The 24,976-nt window shown below is 37.7% G+C and overlaps 1 protein-coding gene across 5 annotated transcripts in view; it reads right to left on the reverse strand.

The window, feature by feature from the left end:
• Positions 1–8,047: 8,047 nt before the first annotated feature.
• LOC139133036 (heparan sulfate glucosamine 3-O-sulfotransferase 1-like) overlaps positions 8,048–24,976 on the reverse strand; it is a 122,212-nt gene continuing 105,283 nt past the window's right edge. For all 5 annotated transcript variants that reach the window (XM_070699427.1, XM_070699426.1, XM_070699428.1 and 2 more), the window contains one exon: positions 8,048–18,945. In XM_070699427.1, the coding sequence (XP_070555528.1) occupies positions 17,854–18,885 (1,032 nt within the window). In that variant the 5' untranslated portion in view covers positions 18,886–18,945 and the 3' untranslated portion in view covers positions 8,048–17,853. The remainder of the gene's footprint in view (positions 18,946–24,976) is intronic.

Genomic DNA, 24,976 nt, shown 5'->3' on the forward strand with positions numbered 1-24,976 from the left:
ACGAAAATGCAGGGGGTTCAATATTTATTTGAACATCGGCGACAAGATTTTGCCGCCCCCCCCCTGGCCGTAAAAATGAACGGTCCCTAATTCAACATCGCACTGCGAGCATGGAGTTCCGCCTTGTGTAAGGCTGTCTCGGATAATTACCTCTGTGAATAGTTAAGAGCATGTCCATATTAAAATCTCGGCTCTCATCCTGATTGGTCAACGTTTTTGGTGACGTGTATTTTACATATCAACGGGTTATTTACTTGCAAAAGAGGCATATTATCATAGGTATTAATATTTCGTCATTTGATCAGACTCTTTCGACAACAAAAGTAAATCTAAATCTCAACCTGTAAAATTTGCAAAATTCAGTAGCTGTATGGCACAACAGCTTCAATTTCTGATAATTTGTTCATTAACTTTGTTTAATAAAACACGGGCATTTTCGTTTTTTGCAATCCATCTTGAAATACAACACACCGCAGTACGCAAATCAATAAGGTGAACATTCAACCGGGACAAAAAATTCAGTTGTCAGAATGACATCGGACCTTGAACACACAGTATAAGCTGTTTGTTTTGACGAGTAGTTTTGAGTAGAGAAAGACATGTTCAATTCACAAACAGAATACAATGACGGAAGACAACTCAATAGCTACACCTAATGGAGTTTAGAATTTAGAAAGAAAGAAAGAAAAGAGAAAGAAAGAAAAGCATCACTTGAGGGCGTATTCAAATATTTCACTACCCATTTGCAAGAAAATGGCTGGTTCCTATTTCAAAACGAAGACGTCGCGAATGATTTTGTAGTAAACATAGATTTAATAACAAATTTAATAAAACTCTTTAAGCTATAAAATTTGATATTATTACTACAATTGTTTTAAAATTTACTGATGGTGCTTACTTTTGTTCCGGTGGAAAGGCTGACCGTAAGTTGCAATAAATGTCCACTTTATATTTATCAAGCCATTTGGACAAGTATATCCAGCGGTAAACCAAATACAAATATACGTGTTGCAAAAAATTACAGACAACGCGGCATACTGGGCAAATCTCTCCATACTTACGCGGTTCGTAATTGCAGGTGACCAGAAAGGCGTCCATGAAGTTCGATGACGTCACCGTCGGGCAGTGATTTTTAAACCCAAAGACCCTAAGTTCAATGTTTACGGGTGGTTACACCTTTACTTTATTTCTCCTTTTATCTCTCAGCTCTGATCTCTCGACGTAACACAAAGCTTCACCAGCAATTAAGTTCGTGACCTACTAAGATGTAATGACCGCATACGTTGGAACCTTAGGGACTGGTCAGTTTTCTTCAGCCTGGGGGGGGGCGGTGGATTCATGGGGGGTCACCCTGTTTTTGACTTTGGTGATAGGGGGGGTCACCATGTTTTTGAAATGCCCAATAGGGGGGTCAGTGTTTTTTGAATTTTGACACAGGCTCATCATTGCCTAAAATGCTAGTGTCAGCCACAAAATTCATCATTCAGTTGTATTTTTCGGCGCGCCCTTCGGCGCGTAACTTTAATAATCAGTCATATTTTTCAGCACGCCCAACTTTATCATATCAAGCATACATACATCAGAGATATCTGTATGTTCAATATTTTTCAGCGTGCTCTTCAAGCTCATTACTTTAATATATCATACATCTTTCAGCATGCCCTTCAGGTGCATGACTTTAATATACAAGGCATATATATCAGAGATATCAGGATGTTTCATATTTTTTGGCGCGCCCTTCGGGCGCCATACTTTCAGAGATATCTTGATGTTTGCTAAGTGAAAGTGTACCATTATGAAATCTGCATTTCATATGAAAAGGATGACAAATTCCTGATACTTTTCTGTTCTCTCTGTGAGAATTCAGTATGAGAAAGCAACATGCACAAATATTTCACAATATATATTTGATACAGTGACTTATTTTAGAGATAGAAAAATGACAAGATATCTTTCCTTCTCATTGATGCAATTATTTTCCTTTGTTTCATAGGTTTTCTGTAGAAAGATGCTTTTTATGAACAAAATAACAGTTAAAAAAGGCAGTTTTTGTCATTATTAGCTGTGCTTTTATGGTTTCAATGTTACACAAGAAAAGGTTTGGCTAAAAAAAGCTCTCTATGGCTCCTCAGTAGATTTAATTGGATGGTTGGCAAGTCTTAACACCCATCAAAGTTTTTGATTCACTGCTTTTTCCTCTTTGATATTAATGATTGACATCCATTTCTGTACAAACAGTTCAGGACATCTGGTTAAGCAGAGAAAGTGTGAAATACATTCACAGCTCATTCAAAATACAGCTCATTCAAAATGTACTGTATTTAAACTTTAAGATTGACACTTTGAAATTCCTATCTTACAACTGACATGTCAACAATTTCACTAAAACATAGAATGACTATTTAAAATATAAATATATGTAAAATGTTAAAATATATATATATATATATATATATATATATATATATATTATATATATATATATATATATATATATATATATATATATATAATTTATGTCCATCTTTTGTTTTACCTTTGTCGCGCCCGGGGGGGGGGGTCACCCTGTTTTAGAAATTTGGAATAGGGGGGGTCACCCTGTTTTCAAAATTTGGAATAGGGGGGTCAGCCACTTTTGACGTCGGCAAAAAATAATCCACCGCCCCCCCCCAGGCCGAAGAAACTGACCAGTCCCTTAGGAAATGTACAAAGTCCGTCCCAAGGGGTAGGGGTGTCTTGGTCTCAGGACAAGGTTCTTGCTATGGTTTATTTTATTTACAGTAGTACTTTGACTATGATATATTGCCAATAAAGATTTATACTACCAACCTTTCTTTGCAGCTTTGGTGTCTTTGTTTTATGTTAGCACTGGTTTTGTGACGATTTTTTTCGTATTTGTCCTTTGACAATCTTAAGTGAAGTTTTGTCACTGTGTTGCGTCTATTATAATACTAGTTTGGTTGCCTAATTCGCCAAAGTAAGCAAGGTAAATTACTAATCTGTGGACACTGTCACCAGATTATCACCGAATTAGCTTTGACAAAGTCAACAACGAAACAAACCTTTTGTTACACCACAGTCCCTCTATAGAGGGACTGTGGTTATACCTTGCTGGCGCGTTCGTTGTGGACTTTGTCAAGTGTATCCAGTGATAGTCTGGTGACAGCGTCCACAGATTAGTAATTTACACTTGTTTACTTTGGCGAATTAGGCACTCAAACGCTTCAGATAATAGATGCAGCATGTTGATAAAAACGTTTACGCAAGATTGTCAAGGGCAGTGCAAGACCAAAACACTAACGTTTGGTAGAATAAACCTTTATTAGCAATACAACAAAACACCTACCCGCCCCTGGGGACGAACACGTAGGTGACCCCTATGTTCGAACACATGTTCGAGTCGTTATCCTAATCACTCGCTTCGCCATTCCAACTATTTACCACGCCATCAACGTCGATTGAGTCCGAAGCAGAGTAGGGCCCGCCGAGCCAAAGATTCTGACTGACGCTGGTAAATGGGAAGATGTTCGTTGGATTACCATGTGCCAACGTACACTCTTCGGACCATTCCTGAGCCATAGCTGCCAGATCATTGTCCCATGACTGACAAGGCAACTTTCCATCATTACTTTTTAATTAAGTACGAAATTTCTTATCCATGATTGGCTTGATCACAGATTAGCTCGATAACTAATCAAGAAAACCCTGCAATAATGAACAAATTAACGTTTTCTGTTATTTTAATGCTTCCGCCAACCTAACTCTCTTCATATCCCTTCAACACGACTATTATACATAAACAACGATATTAACTACAACAACAACCATACTTCTGGGTCCCCTGTGCAACATGTGTGCATACACCTGAAATACTGTGTTCTGTTTGTACCGACCTCGTCATGGCAACAATTCCACGCTATCCTTTGAATCAAAAATACAAAATTACCAAACAATGTAGAGCTTGTGCAACTGAGCCCTGATTGTAGAGAGATTAGTTCATTGATGACTTTTACAAGGATAGTTCAATCTATTGTTTTTACGCACATGTATTGCACAGTATTTTACTCAACTTTTTGTATAATAAAAAATTACTTGTCATCAAAAGGTTAATTTCTTACAAAATCAACCTTATGATCAGTGCTTTGTGACTAAATTTACCCCAAACGTGCAGGTAGAATAGGAGTTTTCGAATAATGAAATATGGGTAACTTGAATAGGACATTTTGGCAGTCTCTGTGTTATATTTTCATATGATTTCTTACCAAAAAGTGAACGAAAAATAACATAAGGTGAACCGATGACAAATTTGGACCAAGCAAGAGCATGTGCTAGGGCACTGTTTTCAGAACATCGACAACGTATGTCGACATATTTTTGATCGATAGAGGGCGCCTTTTTAGAAAACTCGTGGAGACAAGATTTGAACATTTCTATATGCACAAAAGGTTTATTTTTTCTGTGGATATATGCATTGGAAAATCAAGTAGACTTTTCTTTGGTGTCGTGTTATATAGGAGACGCATGTAGGAGCCAGTCATCCATATCATTCGGGATGTAAACCAAATAGAAGGCCACTGCAGTATGTGTCTGCATGGAAATGTTAATTTTCAGGGGAAATTTTTTCACAGGGTAGGGGAAAATCGACAGGTTTTTTCATCTCAGGGTAGGGTAGCTTCATGTCTGCAGGGGAAATGCATCACCATAGACAGAAGCAACGATATCTATCCATGGTATCACATAGTATGCATTATTTACCGGTATTTTCATTCACTTGACGTAGGTCGATAAAAATAAAATTCTAAAACTTGTTGCCGATTAGGGGGGGGGGGGGCTGGAGGAATCACGACTGAAATCTAATTTTTTTACAGATCCCACCTCAATACCCTAAAAAAATTCAAATGCCCCCCCCCCCCCCTCTTTGTTTCGAGACGGAATGTTACAACACTGACAAAAGATTATTTTTTCCATTGAAGTTTGTAAACAAGGGGATTGAGGAAATCAACATCAGCAATATTTTTCACAATAAGCAAGTTTAATATTGATAAGATTCCAATATAGTTCAAATTTCAAGAACCCCAATCGTTTCCTATTTATACAGTAAGACCATTGGCAGGAAACTTTTCAATTATAATAGGGTCTTGAAGAACTTGGATACCAGCAATATTAATAACACCACTTGCAATTGTATGTCATCTCCCTTTGTTACGAACCTCTTGTTCATGTAATAACCGGTGACTTTAACATCATTGATATGATCAATAAATGTCTTGTATTAAACTTCTTTTCATTATACAAGCCTTACCTGTGTCTAGTGTGTGCCTATTACTTTACGCTAGCTATCTCTGTATAGTATTTCAAAGAAAACAGTCGAGTCTATATTTGTTAATTGCCCTCCCTAATCCCCTTCATTAATTTGTTCTGCCGATCACTGACGCGGGGGGGGGGGGGGGCTTATCGCTCTGACGCAATACTCGTTAGCAGCCCATTAGGTAGCTTATGAGCTGCTAACGAGTTATTTGGTCAGGGCGATAAGTCCAGCGTCAGTGATCGGCAGAACAAATTAATGAAGGGGATTAGGGAGGGCAATTTATTGATCATATTAAGACATTTATTGATCATATTCATAACTTCCACACTTATAATTGTTGCCACGCCCTGTGGATTCCCCCACCGTCGACACTCTACTCTTAACAAGAGTCTAACAGTTTACGTCCTCCGTGTTGTCACAGTGACTATTGTCTTTCTATTCAAGATAAAGAGATCCTGTAATACATTTTCTTCTCCGAGAGCTTTAACATCCTTGTATGTATCTTTAATTAGTAAGAAGCAGATTAGAGTACTGCTCTGTGGTCTGGTCTCCAAACTGTCAATATTTGTGTGATCATGTTAAGAAAGTCCAAAAAAGCTTTCTGAAATATATGTCTGAAGTTTATGTGGTACTATAATAGTGATTACAAACAGTCCTGTATGCATTTTAATCTCCCTTCTCTCTCGCTTCGGCGGAAGGTTTTAGATCTGACTTTTTTAAACGGAATAGTTTCAGGGAGATTTTCTTGTCCTTATCTTTTATATCAATTGCCATTTTATGCACCACTAAGACACCTCAGGGCCCAGTCTTTTTCAAGTTCCACGTTGCAGGTTGAATCTTAGAAAATATGCTTTTATCCCAAGGTCTATTACACTATGTAATGACATTTCTGTGGATATTTTTTACCTGGTACTGCTTTTAAGATGTTTGTGTCCAGATATTTTTATTCTTAGGGTCCTTTCTGTGCATATTGTATTTTTGTTTTTTATTATGTTTGTTGATATTGTACTGTTTGCTTGTTTTGTTTGTTTGTATTTATTTTCTCGGAGTCTGTTTTTGGGCCTTCGGGCCTTGGCCTGTTGACCCGTCAAATAAATAAATAAATAAATAAATAAATAAATTCAGAAAATCCGTACCAAACAAAGACCTGACACTGCACAGTGATGTTTATTATTTGATCTCCAGCAGAGATATCGGACAAAACTCTATACCGTCAGCGATAAACCATTCTCGCGAGCCAGAGCAATAATTTCCGCTCCACTGACCTACGCAAAAATCTTTACGGGTAGCGCTGAGCTGTTGCCGTAAAGAGGCGCGTGGTTTACGACGATGCGATAAACCAGAAAAGTACACACTACCGCATATCTGCCGTAATAAGATGTCCTAAGAAAATTTGCACAGAAACATCGACGTCGACGAATTTGTGTGGAGTTCCTCCACCAATGAGTCGCCTAAGCCTCAGGCCGCAAAAAGCTGCATGTGTTGTTTTTTTGTCAAACCATGTCTTGGCAACGAAGCACTGTGGCCCAAATATACCCATGTCAGATATACCGGTGAAAATTAGATCAGTCACTTACAAGCCATTTAATCTGCACATAAGCTTTAATACGTTGGCCAATGAAGCGAAACGACTGCTACTAACTGTTGATGATAATGATTAAATAATGAAAGGGTTCACGATGATTAGTAGTAATTCTGTTAACGAAAATGACTCTAGACACGTCTTTAGCCCCTGTCCGACGGTCCTGTTGCTACCGTGGCAATTCCTTGCTTAATTGTATTCTAACTCCCCGCATACGGGATGAGAACACCGCCAGAATTATCTTGAAATCTTTATTTAAACTTAGCTCATATTATTATTCCATTATTTGGTGATAATTTTGTCAGTATTTGGCCACTATTATGCAATTATTTGATCATTATTTGGATATTATTATGACATGACTATGAACTTATTTGGTAATTTGGTTGTTATGACATTCGGCATTGATGTCTTGATTTGGAACTTATTTCATCATTATTATGCCATTATTTGCTGATTTGGTCATTTTTATGTCATTATTTGGTCTTTATTATGCCATTATTTGGTCATGATTATGACATTTTCTTGGCATTATTATGAATTTATTATGTTAATTCGGTTCTTTGCCATTATTCGGCATTGATGTCGTGATTTGGAATTTATCTCAGCATTATTATGGCATTATTTGGTGATTTGGTCATTTTTATGTCATTATTTGGCCTTTATTATGCGATTATCTGGTCATGATTACGAGCTAAGCATCCCTGGTTACAGACTGGAGGGATGCTCAACACACCATGGGTATGCCTTCTCCTTCATTCTTGCATTTAACACTGTAAACTGACCTTTAGTTTCAATCGCCGCGTCTACTGAGAATAAATGTATTAACCCCATTGAGAGCTGTCATTCTTCCAATCAAAATATTTGTGCAGTGTACATTTTACCAAATTCATGTATATTTCTATATTTTTTAAACATTTTGGACCAATGAATATCACTTTTCATTGGGTATAGTTTTTGATCAAAATCTATGGAACAATCCTGAAAAGAAATCGTATGCTATATTTTTTTCAAGGTGACAACAATTAACATTGGCACTTACAGGGAATTCTGCTGCAGTAAGACCTTGAACTTGGCAATGAGCTGAGCACTTGTGTTCATACAAACTGACATACATCATGCACACAGCTAGACAGAAACACGGAAAATAAATAATATTAAACTTGAAAATAAATGTATTTTATTTCATTTTTTAATCACTAATCTACACAGGGAAACAAATACTGAATTTTTAGAATATTTTTGTCTTTTTAGTAAAACACCACCTGAAACAGAGACGGTGATGGTATATGTAAAGTGAAGACCTTGTTACAAATGAGATGATTTTTACAAAATAAGAAACCATTCATCACGTGCAGATTCTCTCCATTTTGGAGATAAATGACACAACTTGAGAGGACTAGCTACAAAACTTGATACAAGCCATAGTTCACTTTAATCGATACAGTCTCCTTTATCCTTTGACACTGACCCTTCACCTCATTTGCATGAACTTGTAGTGCACAAACACTCACATTACTATTGGGTAGTAGGCTGTTATGTCACAGAGGAAGTGACCAATCAGACACTTACTTGAGACAGTGATCTACAAAGGAGAGGGCAAAGTGTACAGAAACTATTTTGAAGTTGGCATAAATTTGAAATTATAATCCATATCGTGATCGACCATTCAAATCTACAAATTCAAAGGTCACTGTGCCAGTTATTACAAAGTTGAAAGGTTATCATGGGTAAAAGTGCACTGAACTTGCCTTCACTGAAATGAGAAGACTACACATATAAAAATCAATATATACAAGTCTCTCCATCCTAGTTGTCATGGCGACAAGGCAACCTGCATTGACTGACAGAAATTATAGAATGGATGGTTATATTTGGCAAATGAAAAATGAGCTGGTGTTCTTATATGAGGAACTTACTGACATTTGTATGGTACCCTGAGAGCCACTGAATGACAAAAAATCTACAATTGCACCAATGTATGGGCTTGGAAATACTGCTTTGAAGTTGAACGTTGATTTTCCTCTCTCTAAAACCTATCGATGCTGCTGTCCACTTTTGGAAATTGTTTTATTTACAAAATATACACGTACACTGACTGGCTTAGCATCCTCTGTCATTGCCTATACTAAACACAGATTCAACAAAATATTTATTCCTCTGCAATTCATGGAAGAGCTCATCTGTGCAGAGTACAGTCAAAAAATACCATCTTTGAAACTGTGTAAAATATTTAAACCGACGCATTTGGCAGAGGAATATCACAACAATAATAATCTATGGCACAATTTATCAGCAGATTATATGCCAGTACCGAATATTTGATTTCTTAACATCTGGTTCTTGCAAAAGAGACTGAAACATCTGTTTAACACCTGTACACTGGCCACACATTCACAATTAACGGACACCCTATTAACAAGTCACTGCTTACAAGTACAGCATTGAAAACCAGAGAAATGAAAAACATGTTGATGCTCACATTGCTGGAAAAGGGAAAAGCAATGAACAGAGGTTGCTATCACTAGTTGCTGATAAAATTGATCTGTTCATTACAGAAAAGATACACTTGAAAATTTGACAATGAATGCTGCCCTCATGAGACAGCTATGAGAATCATTGCAATTCACATTATTGGCGAGTGAAAGTTGGTTGTATCATGGAGGTGCCACTTCTGGTACCTCCATGGTTGTACATTCATTTGCTTGAGATCACTTGGAAAAAACTGATCATAAAATCAAATTGCAGAATACAACTAGTGTCATGACTTGATTGAAGACATAAAGTGAGCAAACCAATTACATTACATGAGGCTTCTTCACAGTGAGAATGAAACTGGAAAAAGAACCATTGACCTGAATTTAACGGCATTACGTCTGCCAATTGATACAGCAAGTGGGATACAATTCATTCGGGAAGCAGTATTTCACCTCTATTTGGAACAAAATTACCTTGTAACGAGCGCAAGTAGCAATGAGAATGACTGATATATTTTTCATCGGTAACAATAGTATTATCCTTGGCTTAAAACCTCTGTACACAGCCATTATGTGATGTGTTTCACTTCTGATTTGATTCGAAAATGGGAAACTTCAAATGTAATGCACAAACTTGGGTCAGTAATATTTTGCTGTGACCATGACAGACTACATTACATTGTCTCTGAAATGACAAAGGTAACACAATGCAGTACACACATACAGCAATGCACTGTACGTAAAATGGTACACTTATAGAGCTGATATCGACTTTACTGTCTCGGTTTCACCAGCTTTAAAGTGGAGATTTTTTCTTCCCTGTGAAAACATTTCTAAGGTGTTGACAGTGGCTGACTTAATTTATGTGTATATAATGCAGAGCTGTACTGGGGAATACTGGGTCCCATATTCCATAGAATGAAAATCAACTTGACTAGGGCATTCATGATACACCCAAGTTTGACTTAGAAATGTAATACGGCTGAGTCGAACCCAGTACTCATCAGTCTTGCTGAACACTTCATTTACATTACCGTGTTGCAATAAAATCTTCATGAAATGACAGAATATTTGTAACTTTTCTGTTCCAAAGCCTGGCATCAAGACACATTACAATCTGGCAATGATACATAACTAGGAGGTGAGAAATGGCTGTGAAATGCATTATTACCAGTGACTGACAGACTGACCTTTAGTAAAAACACTGCCACGCATATACATCAAAACAATTAGCAAAACAGGTATAAACTCTAGAACAGTGCTGATAAAACAAAATATTGTTTCTAATACAACGAACTAAGTGCTAATAGCAAAAATGTGCAAGAATTCTTAATAGGTGCATTTAATGTAAAGGAATTTGCCATTAAAATAAAACTCTGCAGTAAAAAGGCGATCTCTTATGATTCAAAGCAGAAATGTAATGACAGGATCAATGCATGTCCATGAATTTGGACCAAATCATCTTGCTGTGGTTAAGATCTAGTGCACTTTTACCAGAGAGGGCGCCCTTCATAAGACTGTACTGGTGAGGAATTTACCTGTACAAGTCTTTCAGGTTATCATGTTGACTTCTGAATCAGTTCGTACTTGACTAAAAGTGAAATATTTCAACAACATATGAAGATGGAAGTCAAAGTTCACACTTTCTATCCATTTCCATTCAGCAGCTCTCCAAAAATTATACTATTTTTCAAGAAATGGCAAAAAAACATACCACAGCAGTGCATTTTTAAGCTTACAATCACTAAATTCTATCACAAAATATTCTTTACCATAATGTCTGTGCAAAAGGTTACTTTGTGGTTGGCAAAGAACATCACACTTCACATAGAGAGTCAACAATGAACTTTGACACTGTGACCTTTGACACCTTAAAAGTTCATGCAGTGGGTTTTCCATGCATCTCAAATTTTATGCTATGTTTCTTCAACTAACAGCGATAACTTATTCCAGTCATATTTGATCACACCATTTCTAAAGAGTACTTGCTGCTTGAAGGAAGAACCACAAAAGGTGTACACAACAGAACCAAAAGAGTCAATTGCCTTCAACCCCCTTTCACCATGAATGGTTTGGTCCAATCTCTATTGTTTTTCTATGGTGAGGCTGGACCAACTTGCAGAGAAATGGGGGTGAAAAGGGGTTACAGTTACGGGTCTTATGATGCTGGGCAGGAGTTTCTTTTCATTATAGTCTATCCTCTATCTTGAACATGCAAAGTATAGCAATCTAAATTTTACACACGATTTGACTAAATGCTGTAACACATCGAAGAATGTGGAACCCAGAAGTACATTTCTACTCTTTGCTATATTCATATAAAAATACATAAAATGTTTTACCACGATGTTGTTGTTTTTTTGTATGTACATGTGATCATGAAAAATAACTTTGGAACAATTAGGACTGCTGCACTTTTGGGTGTGAGTTCAATGGCAGAACAAGTTTGGAAGGTACAGATGTAATGACATTCTCATTTTTGCAACAGTCCCACCAGTTCTGGAGCAGATCTACAAGGTCTCCCAGAGAGGGCGTCTATCATTACTCACAGCAGACAGAGTCATCTGTGGCTTGCCAGTTTCCAGGAAATGCTAGGGAACTTTTCCAAACTAAATCTTGCCCAACAGAATGACTTCAGCTCTTTCTAAGGGAAAAGTTGACACCAAAAAGTGCAGCATAAAGTGTTCATAGGCAATGGCTGCTCTCTGTCAACCTATAAACTAAGTTGGCAACAAACTAATTTTACCATTTTGAATGCACCTCTGTGACCCACTGGACTGTCTTTGTGTACATCTTGAAATAATTTGCCCTTCATCACTGTGAGAACACAGGACTATCAGATTACCAACCTACTCTAACCCTGTGACCGCTTGGGTTCAGTTTGAACCGTCTTGTACTATCCAGGTGAGTCCACGTTCAGGTAAGTGGGGGTGGTAGGCTACCATATCATGAAAACAAGATGGGCAAAACTGAGTCCCACAAAGGTGGTACCATATCTTGTGAAGACAGCGATATTGCATTACATTACATGCACCCAATAGTAAACTACAATACTCTAGCAAAATCAGAGTTTAAAAATATAAAAAAATATATCTGGCATGTTAAAACAGACTATGCAGTGTATTTGGAGGTGCCAAGCAACTTGTTTTTGCAAAAACTGCTAACACACATTGAAACATCCAGCACATCAGCTTTATAGACTTTCTTTCTGCATGTCATTAAGAAATTTATCCAGATATTTGGGAAATAGCATAATTTATATATCTTTTAAATTTGCCACAAATTGTTCTGTCAACACAAAGAATATAACGTAGACTTGCATGTGACAGCTCCAATACAGACAAACTGTGTGATACAACACGATTTCTTCACAAAGCCATATTACACAGCAAAATTACCAGGACAAGTCTACACAGACATTGCTTGCACAGTCAAAAGAACAGCCCTACCCAGAAACTGAACTTCTTACATAAACCACTGTGTTGGCACTACTGTCGGGGGCTTACGTTCCTTGCATATAAAAGCAACGCTCTACAATCCAATTTTATCTTTTTTTTTTTTTTTCAACCGATTACCACACACAAACCGTTATATCATTGCAAATTCCCTGAATGTTCCCATACAGTGATTTCAGGTCGGCACCGAGGCATGAAATAAAAGATTTTTTTTTTTTTTAAACCCCCTATTTCATGATAAATTGATTCTATAATACTGTTTGATACCATATCTGTTCAGTGTACACCTATAATAAACATTCTATGAAATACCTAGACTACTTCCATACATTTGAGTTGAAGTATATCAAAGTATGATTCCCTGAAGAAATAAAAATACAAGAAAATACCAAAACAGAAATTGAAACAACATAACCATATAATAATACCTGAGAAGTTACTGTATATCAAATAATATTCAATGCACTACGTAAAATGTAGTGGAGTTCATTCATCTCAATCTGAGATAGGTCTGAAACATGTGGTACTCTCTGATTAAAAATTTCACAGTAACAATATGTCTCTGGCCTGGATTCAATTCTCAATGCTCTGATGGGTCAAACCACTTTCTTTCTATCTACATACACTGAATTCGACACAATTTTTTAGGTACACTTATGCTATATAAAATTTCAAATTGATCAAAACACTGTTACAATATCTAGACTATTCTACAGCAAAAAAAAATTCAAATATATGAGAAAGAATTTTTCAGAAGGAGTTGGAAGTGGTCATTGGCAAAAGATGGCACTTGATCTTTATATTGGCAATCTTTGAGTTTGGGGACCAATCAGACTCCAGCTGATGCTACTCATTGACCAATGAGAATCAAGCTCATTTTACTCATTGACCAATGACAATAAAGCTAACACTATTCATTGACCAATGAGAATCAAGCTCATGCTACTCATGACCAATGAGAATCAAGCTCATGCTACTCATTGACCAAATAGAATCATACTGACAAATCAATGCCTACTGCATATTCATGTGAACAATTTAAACACCATCTCTAAGAGCATTGTTGACTTTACCAAAGCTTGGTCATATATGCATCTATAATGCAGCAATACTAAAGAGCATTTTGAAAGTTCAGAGTGGTTGAGAAATGAATCCAAGCAAATGGGACTCCAATGAAAAACAGCTGAAAGTGGTAGTTTTCAGTCTCTTCTGGGCTGTTATCAGTTTGTACATTGTAGAAGAAGCAAGCCATGGTTATGAAAGATGCATTATAGAGATGCTTGTGATATGACATAGAGAAGGGAGAATTATTTGAAGCTAGATTTGGGTGTGTACAAAGCACAGGCCATAGCCAAATCATATGAACATTGATATTGATAAAAATATCGCAATTTGAAAAAAACTTTTCAAAGACCCTTAACTAACAAAATTACACACTGTACCAAATTTTGCATTTGAGGGGTGTTTGACCTTTGTCCTTTGACCTTGAAGGTCAACAGAAATTAACATGACATTGTGATAATACAAATCAAAATCAACAACAGACAATTGTAGTCTTGCTTTACACCTCAAAAAAGTTGAAAGGTTGGTAGTCTTTTCCATCACTACAATTTGACACAGATCCATTGGTTCAAACTGACGGAAGGATCAGATCTGTAACTGCGCTGTCCTTGTCAATCAAGACTGAAGCAGTCTTATACACTGTAATGTTGTAATTAGAACACACACAGAAATGTTTTTGTAATAATCTCTGCAGTTTGTTTTTCTCTTCTAAAGTGTTTCTCTTGCCCAGACAGCTAGATAATATGCCTTGTCTGTTGTGAATCTGATATGGGTTTGTGCAGTCAAAGGTCAATCTCAGCTAAGTGTTAAAACCTGACAACTTTACGGATCCCTGTGAGATTATCGTTCATTGCCTCTTCCTTTCTGCCAACGGAAAGCAATCTTTTCCAATTTTTCCTTGCTGATAACATTACCCCTTTTTTTTCCATCTTTGCCCTAAGCCCTCACAAGTGAATACTGACGATAAGCTTCTTGACTCGATGAGTAAAAATAGCTCTGATATTAAACAATTCACGCAACATGACATGGTCGGAAGCATTTTGCGAGAGTTATTTTCCACAAATGTCAATCAAACCCTAACGTAAACACGTCACTTCTGCAATTTCACTGGATCCAAAAAAAATACTTGAAAAGCGTGCGCAGTATCACGTAATTCCGTTCAGAAACAAGATTGGACATGGTGAGTATTTTGTGTGACTTGCTCCAAAACTGTCATGAAGGGGAGTCATATCTAGAATGACACAAACCAGCTTAAAAATTTCAAACCTTTGTTTTCTCTATACTTGAGGTAAAAAATTAGCACACAGTGTTCTTGTCTTTACGTTAGGTACACTATAAGCCAATAAAGAAACTTGCGACACCCTTGGTGTAATATTGTTAAAAATTTAGCTCTTTGGTTAGAAAATACTCCAAAGTGAAATATATTTTTTTGCATTTTATCAGATTGTTGGCACATCGTTAGTATTTCGTCTGTACAGCTGTATTCTATTACTTATATTTTTTTAGTTCTTTTTCTTATATTATCAAGACTTGGCTGAAAATAAACACCTGTTCTGATTGGATAACATGAGTCATGTGACCACAGTGCGACAAAACTTCAACTAGAGAATAATGGTATACAACAGCACTATAATGATTGCCAGCTGATATCAACATGAGCCTCTTTGAACAGCCTAAAAGAGCTAGGCATTTTGACAGTCTGAGCAAAGTTAGGCATTTGGACAGTCTGAGCAAAGTTAGGCAAAGTTTTAGCAGTTAGGCGTAATTGGTTAGGCTGAGAATGGAGAGAGTCAAATAGTGAACAGACATCAATGAATAACCTTCATGGAAAGATTTTCAAGTTCAAAGAAAACTCACTAATGGCAAAAGGATGCAAAGTGTGAATTTTAGCTTTCAGTATGGTTGCGCATAACTTCATCTTTGGAATGAAGTTTGTGAAATTTCTGCATGAAATCAACCTGATAAACCTGGTGAGAATGGTTTGTGTTCTCTGTCCTGTATGTAACTTTAACCTGTTCACCCAACCCTCTTTCCCTGTAGACATGTCCACACTCACCATTGAGAACAATGGTTTAGGACCAAACCATGGTGGTGGAAGGGTGACAACATTTATGATTTGACACAGCCGGGGTCTGAATTCGCCCCAAGGGATTCCTCTGCATCAAATACCTGGCAAGGCCAGATAAACACGAAAGTGGCAACACACTACCCTGATTAGAATCTGGTCAATGTTTTTCCTTCAGGGAGGTACGGAGTTATGGAATGATGCTGGAATGACAGATAAAGAACATTGCATCAAGTGAAGTGTCAACAAGTATTTTAGGCATCAGCTCTAGAATTTGTCTCTTCATGCAAAGACTGATCAACATGACAGTACAGATGGTCTAGTGTCTAGTCATCGGTTTTGAACTCATGAGATTTCAAAACACACGGCTACTAACTAGACTACAGTACAGAGGGATTTGATGAAACTTGATGAAATATTCTGTATTTCTCACCAGGATTTCACCAGACGGCTCTTTATTATGCATTGGAGTGGAAGCGCTTTCCACTAGGCAGAGCAAACGCAGAATTAATTTTATATTTTTTTTTTCTTTTTGTTTTTGTAGGAAATTTGTGTTTGCACCTTAATGTACTGGGAATGCCACAAGAGACATGGCCAGAACACTTAGATGCAGCGTTTTTATTCTATATATTTCAAGTTATAAATATTTTGACAGAAATGACGCATCTAGTGTTATTTCATGGAAATAGTGGAAAAATTAGACTGAGGTACTGAAACCACAAGACATCATAAAAACCCTAACTTAACAACCAGACTTAATTAAGGAATGATCTGTTCAAAGGCAGGGCATCTCCACTGCTTGTTCTGAATGTGATTGGCAGTTTGTGGAGACTGGTTTAATTTGCATATATATGAACTGTTAACCTCTGGACAGGGGGGGAGAAACAGTTACCATGGCAGCTGAGTGGGATACTCTGTTCTTCATCACTTCCCGTGGAGTTGTGATGTCAAATATTACGTCAATTATCAATGTTTCAGACTGCACGGATGCATATTGCCCAATGACCTATGTGGGAAAGTATCCTTTTAAAATGAAGTTTATTGAATGCCGCGTGAGAGCTCGGAGACCAAATTGATGTATAATTGGACTGCTTTCTTTCATTTTCTTAAATGGCACTTAATTTTTTTTACACAATTGCCTTATAGCTGTTTGGTGACGTCATAAGAGTGACTGCTTTGATTTCAAAATTTGAATGCAGATACCATTACTTTCATACAAGACTGATTTTCACAATTGTAAAATCTGCCTGTGTCTTGGAAAGCCCTATTTGGTTGACTAGCAATGCAATGTGCAGAAATTTTCTTGGAAAATACTCTTGTAGAATTCGATTCAATTTTCACAACAAAGATCATGTTAGAAAGAGCATCGGAGAAGACTGGCACGGCTTAGGCAACTTTAATTAAAACGGTATTTTTCCAGTAAGAGTGGGGCCAACCAAATCTATGGAGCAGACAGCTGTCAGTAACGTCTATTTTTTTTGCCCTATTTGGTAGGCCCATCATGTTTCACCCGTTCCTCTGCAAGTGAAATATCCCATCCCATGAACCACACAAAATGGATTATTCCATTGCTATTTGTACAAACAGGGGGGATATGTGGCCATGCAATTATTGTTCATATATAACAGTTGGTTGAGGCCAGAAAGATATTGTACCTGTGATACGATCTATACTGATGGCTACACTGGTTTACGATTTTTGCAGAAAAATGTGAATTTGAAGAATGTTCTTACTTTTTCTTCTCAAATCTAGCACCACTTAATTGTCTTGTAAGTACAAGATATGGGTAATACCCCAACAACATACCCCTATAACACACCCCTCCCCCTCCAACATGACACTGGGGGAGAAAGTGTCAGGACCAGAACCAATATTAATAACTTTGCGATGGCTGCTCCCACTCATTATGGCCAGTCAAATTTTTTCCCGGTCATTTCTTCAAATTTTTCATTGAAAGGCTGGTAGAATTCCTGGAGTTTTTGCATAACTCTTGGTTCAACATCCGGATGCTTCCGGCCTTTGCTGTCAGACAAGCACTTGTTAGTTCTTTCATCCTTCATACAGTAAAATCCACGGGTTTCGTTAAAGTAAAAATTACTGTACGAAATTTTGTGTTCCAGACCTAAGAAGTCTTCCACCTCTTGCAACTGTGGTACGGGGTCTCTGATCAGTTTGTCCCCGTCCACAATGTGGATTTGCTGTTTGGGAAATCTGCTGTACCATCTTACCAAATGTTTGGAGTACATGGACGTTCTGACGGCCTTGTACTTGGTGTTGATGCGGCTGCCGTCGAGCACCAGCTCCTCAAAAGATTCATGCGGCTTTTTCCTCTCAACTTTGTTCGTATGAGTCTGTGTGTAGTCAGAAAGCACCCGTGTCGCTGGGTCTCGCACTATGAGCAGTAATTTCACTGAGGGATCCATTTTGTAAATTCTCTCTGGCACGTCGTCAGTTATAAAATAGGCAGGGCTCTTTTCCATGCTGATTTGATCCGGATACGAGTACGGCATGTGCCGCCGGTACCAATCCAAACCCCTGCTATAGTTTTCATCACGATCAAAGAAATGAATTTCCGCCGAGGCAGCTTGGATCTTCGGATGCAATTTAAGCATTGCCAGCAATGCCCGTGTTCCACATTTCCGTACTCCAATAATTATGGCTTGTGGGAGTCGTCTTTTCATTCCTTTTGCGTGAAAGAAATCCATGGAATCGTCATCCTCCAAGTCCAAAACGCCCGTGAGTCCATCGCGGGTCTGATACGCCGTCAGTGGCTTTGGTCGCATGAAACACAGTATATCTTGATTGGTATGGTACAACACATTTCCGACAAGCGCGAGCACAAACAGGCTTGCCACGACGCACACGACGAAAAACTTCGTTTTAATTGTCATTGTTTCAATCCCATAACCTGCAGTGCACCATGGGACACATGTCATAGGTCAATTCCTCTGGACATTGGCTGTATCACCGCCGGCAAACAGATGCTTCTCTAAAATCTGAAACAAACAAAGCAAAACATACCAGTCAGTGATATTGTTTCTATCTGAACGAACAGGCAATGGCGCATCTCTCTGTACTGAAACGATTGGACTACGGCAGCTGCGTCGGAGAGAAGACAGAATCGCCTGAATGGAAGCAGTCTCTTTATCTGCAGACAAGCTGAGAAAACTGTCTGCTTCCGTGCAAATTTCTGACTGCCAGATATATGTTGTGCTCATGAAATGGGTCAGGTACAAGCCATTTAATTTATGGCTGTGATTGGACGATACAAAAACTATGCTGATTGGTCGATATACTTTTCAGGAAGCTGAGAATGCAATGTATTACTAATTGACATAATGTCTTCAAAATATTATGCTTTTATATTTTTCTACTTCTGTAACTCTTCAATTTTCCATAAAATTCTATTTTTGCTATCTGATTATACCACATGATAGGTATGTTGCTGCTCTTAGTACAACAAGATTAGAGACATGTGCCTGATGCCGTTCTTGAGCAAAGCAAAGCCAACAACAATATGAGGCAAGGAGAAACAGAAGATGAGATAACGTTGAAAAGACACAGGTACCACTATGCCCTTAAAGTTTTACGATTTTTTGGTTATTTGAGCCAAATCAAGAATTTCTTGACCTTTCTGGAGCCAGCCCTTTACTCATACATATATAATATGGCACAATGTGCTTGAGTCATAGCAAGGTCTTGTGAGTCAGTGTGCTATTAAAGTGGCTTGGAGAAAACTGTTCGGTGTCGTGTTGTTGCAACGATGCTATACAGCAGACAGATTTGGCCTTAAATTTTCAATTTTTTCACAAAATTGTAAATTAAAAGCTAGAAATTTTGATCTCCTTTCAACTATTTTGCTTCAGAAACACGTTTCTCAATCTGCTCTCAAAATTCACGTTAAAATGCATACTGTTTAGCTTATCAACACAGCCTCTGTGAATGCCATGTGCAACGCCCAATGTTGTTGACAGCAAAATTATTATACTGACAAATCTTGCACAATGTACAGTGAGATCTTTTGGCAAGGCTTACAGAAATACTTTGTATATCAATACATTTTTGGAAGAAGAAAACGTGCGTGTTTTCTGAAACAAAAATGATAAAAATATTATCAAGACGTATACCTATTGCCCTTCTATGTCATAATTCATATTTGAACCTCTCTGTAAGGAATGCCAGTTGCATGCATCCTTTACAGCTCAATGGGAAACGTAATTCCCTGTCAAGAGTGAGTTGTGATGAGTATTGATAGCATATACCTGCACACGAGGCCTGCCGGTGTTCTCAATCAAAATTACTATAAATATTGGTTTGAATTTACATGAAGTGAAGGACTATTGCATGGAAAACTACTGACAGCTGATAAAGCCAGGCTTGGCTATGTGCAGATAAGATATATATACCCACTTGGCAAGGTCACATAAAACCAATTATGCGTGAATAAAAATCTATGATGGTAATCGTATGTCAATGGCATTTACAACTGAGCTGGCACATTCAGCCTGTGCGCCAGTTTATTTGTCCAAGGCTCAAGTATGTCGGACCGAACGGATGAATGACTTTGTCAAAGACAACATGAACCCAGTATAGCCTCTAGGGATGTTCTGTGGGTGACCACACATTATTCATTTTGTACACTTATTCCCCTACATGCTGCTGGAAAAACGCTGCCCACCGCGCTCCGGCCCTCTGGGCATTGGCCGTCCAGAGTGTCGCAATCCATGAATTACAATCAGCACCCTGCATGCAAAAAGATGTGTTTGCATTGAAAAGCTGACCAACGGCAAGGTGAATTTTCTCTGCTAAACTCAAGGTTTCACTTTTACAACTGTGTTCTGGTTACCAAAAGTTGTGCGTAGACAATGCTAAATATAAACAGCGCCCTCAATGCCAGCTGTGCCATTCAGTTTGCTGCTATTTTGACTTCTGCGTCTTTTGACATATGGAACTTCAGGAATATGAGCAGTACACAATTAATCACAGTCACTTTGAAAAGCTAATACATTTGTATATATCAAAAGCTGACCAATATATTACAACTAAAATACTGATGTTTATGATTATCACAAATGTCCATCCATAAAACATTCTGTATTTGACAAAACACAGGTACAACCACAGAAATTGATCTGTTGATACTCATTGCAACTGTTTCAAAAAAGAGAGCAGAAAATTTGCAGACAAAGAATTTACATAATTACTATATACATCAAAATTCAAAGTAACTGCCAGGTTGTCGCTACCTACTTAATTACCATAAAATTGATACATTCAAGACTTCTTCTGTTTCATTTGGCTAGAATTACAAACAGTACGTCATTCTCACTTCTTCTCTTATTGTTACATAACTGGACAAGTCATCAACCCCACACAGAGATTACCCTAAAGAGTACAAACTAGAGTTCTCGCTCATAAAACCTCACGCGAAAACAGCTCAGCTATGCCCTGCTCAACTCATTTTCAAACACCTCTGAAACATCAATTCCACACGCGCACTGACCGATCACATTTAGTTTCTACGTCTCTGATAGCCTGTCAAGTCTATTGACACACCAGTTCAAACCAAGCTTTAATTATATTCCACAGCGTCCCTGAAGCAACTTTATTTTTCTTTTTAATTTGAACCGGGGTGAACTGGCGAGTCTGTATCAGCTTCCAATGTACCGTTACAGAACAGATTAAATTAAACTTCTTTTCATTGAGAACAAAGCCGAATAGAATACCCAACAATGTCAATTCAACTCAATTTAGCAATCTTCTTCATCTCGCTGGTAAGCTGCAGCTGCTACTGGCCGTGCCAAGCTTTTGCTGGGGCGAAAACACCGTCGCAAAGTTTTGCAATTTCATTGAATTACAGTTTCCACCATTTTTCCAAAAGTTCCCCTAATGAAGGAGGCTTCAGTCTGTCCTAATTTCTCAACTTGATTACATTAACAGCCGTAAAATGACTGTTTCTTGCCTAAACTGTGACCGTAGAAATGCAATTTGCTCTCAGGGTGTTGCCATCATTTATGTAATTATCACTTGTGAGGATGCATGGCTTTTTTCTAAGACAGCTTCTAGACTTGTTTGCACTGGGGCTGGCTTTGATGTCCTGACATCATACACACTGTTTTGCAGAAGGCTCTAGTATTTCTCCTTTCAACTAAAAATCATTATATGAAACCAATTTCAAATTTTCTGTAAATTTTTATACTTTTTTTCAAAAGGTGGAAAAGAAATAAGTGAAAATCAAGTTCAACGTTGATGAAAAAGCTACTTGAGGTGTATCCTTAAAGTCGAACTGTCTCTCCTTGACTTGACTTGAAATTCAATATTGTTCCTTGCCATGAAAAATTTATCTGATATTGAAATAGAGATTGTCTTCTCCTGAAAAAAATTACCTATAAAGCTTTAATAATTTACAGAAAATGTAAAGATTCCATGGCTGAAAACATGGTCGGCTGCTTGCCTTACGGGCGCTGTGCCACATCAAGCATTCATGATAGAGACTTGTGTGTGCAAATTGAAATCAACTTTCAACAATCCTCCTTGTCGTCATAACTGGATCTTAAGTACACTTGCGATGGAATATTACGACACTCATCATACACCAAGAGGAAATGTACAACTCCCTCCTCCCATGGGGGGAAAACCCCCCCTATCTCCTGGGTTATCAAAGAGAACAAAATCTCAAATTATATTACAGAGAATAGAGGAAGTAATTCAATTTCCTGGACAAGCTTTTAACTCATTGCTCACTCGGATCGACTGCATGCAAATCAGATGCAGAGACACGCCCGAGGCAGACTCGCATGTGCCAGAGTATAGGAGTTGGACCATGATAAGCTATACAGCCAAAAAAAAAAGGAAAACCTTGAGAATACCATGAAAATCATTGTGGGACTTACCCCCTCGGGAGTGGGTTTTGAAATGACAGATTTTCATTAAGCAGATGTGTGGCTAAGTTGCAGTGTATTAACCCGACCTGATCCCAGGGTTGTACATTTGAAAAGACAGCCTTGTGATAGCACTGCCTAAGCTTTTATAGAGCTGGTATTTTCCCATACAAGGGTCATATCATGTTCAGGTAAGGTGCAAGAGAAGACAATTTGGACAAAGTCAGCTTTAGATTACCGAGTGTGATGATCGAACTTTCCCATTCCAAGTCTTAGTGGAAGTGTCTTTAACTCGCACGTTTGTTCTCTCATGATAAATATAGTCTGTTCAGAAGAGCTACTGTGATCATGCGGATAAATCCCAAACTGGCAAGAACATGTTTTTAGCAAAAACAAATTAAGACACTCAAGGACAAACTAAGGTTCTGTAAATTTTTCAGCAATCGAAGCCATCTGAAGATAATCAAAATATACCAGAAATAAATTATAAAGATATATAGTTTCTGTTTTGTTTCATTTTAACATTAAATATGTATATGAGGATGCAATATCTCAAGTTATGTTACATATATACACAAATGTAAATATACATACATACATGATACATGTACACTGTATATACATACACACATACATACATCCATGTACATACAAAAAGACATACATACATACACAGATACACATATACATATATACACATACATATAAACATACGTACATACAACCATACATACAACCATACAACCATACATACAACCATACAACCATACAACCATACATACATACATACATACATACATACATACATACATACATAAATACATACATACATACATGTATACATACATGTATATATACATACATACATACATACATACATACATACATACATACATACATACATACATACATACATACATACATACATGCATGCATACACACACACAAACATACAGACACACACATCCATCCATCCATCCCTCTATCCAGCGTGAGGAGAAATGGATTCATAGGACCGACCGGAATTCACTATTCAATACGAGACTGAAGAGATCCCTTCAAAATTTCACAACTCTTAATATCTGACAGGAAAAATTACAACAAATGAATGCAAAATTAGCCATGTCCTCTTCATAGAGTGTAATATCTGAAGCAATTTGCAGAGAAGCTGATTCAGACTCTCAGAGGCAATTATGCAGAAAAATCCACAGTTGGAGTAATCTGTGCAACAAGACAAAAATCCTGTGAAAAACTGTCTATGGAGTTCCTGTAGAAATCAAGAAAATGAAAATGGGCTGAAATACAAAAATTACCATGACACAATATTTGTTCACACCAATAGCATATCATGGAATCATTTGAGTTTTGTATGGAATAGAAGTCGCTATCTCAGAGTCATGGAAGATATTTTCTCATTATCCTCATCTGGTGTCGGTTTGTGTGCTTTAATAACACCTACATACCAGTGAACTAAAAAGTCATCATTCCACGGCAAAGACAACCCGATGCTTGTTGAATAACTTTTGTAAGAAAATCGGAGAACTTTTGAGCAAACGCTTTTCAGACAATCTGAAACTGCATATCAGGTGATTGGCAGCGATACTTTGATGTGTTGTGTTGCGTTACTTATTTGGCTCGCAGTGAGCTGGCATTCTTGGATTTCACGACAATGCAGCGGCGGCAAGCTTTTAGATTTTCCATCGTTCGTCACCCTCCTCAAGAAATGCTTCTACAACCACTCCTTTGAAACAACCACCTTTCTCATCCCAGTTTTTGATAACAGCCAACAGGGACATGGTTAAGTGGAATAAAATTCAACATTTTGGAAACCACAACAGAGAAACACCGCTCAAGGCTTTTACTTTTATTTTAAAAAAGTTGAAACGAAATTACGTATCACCTCTGCACCAGAGACACATGGTTAGTACAAGGCCAAAAGCGTCCTGAACACCTAGGCCCCATGCAGTTGTAATTGTTCGTACACTCTCAAATGGAAACACGGCCGCCTGAGCTCAGCTCTTCATTCACATCACTGTCCACTGGTCTCTCAGGTCCCAATTACCTTTTATTGGCAAAATTACTTCACAAACGGCTCAGTAGGGTATCAGGTTTCTCTGCTAAATTTGTTTGCTTGCCCTCATGTTTG

Source organism: Ptychodera flava, chromosome 5 (assembly GCF_041260155.1).
Source record: "Ptychodera flava strain L36383 chromosome 5, AS_Pfla_20210202, whole genome shotgun sequence".
In the NCBI taxonomy this organism is placed as follows: Eukaryota; Metazoa; Hemichordata; class Enteropneusta; family Ptychoderidae; genus Ptychodera; species Ptychodera flava.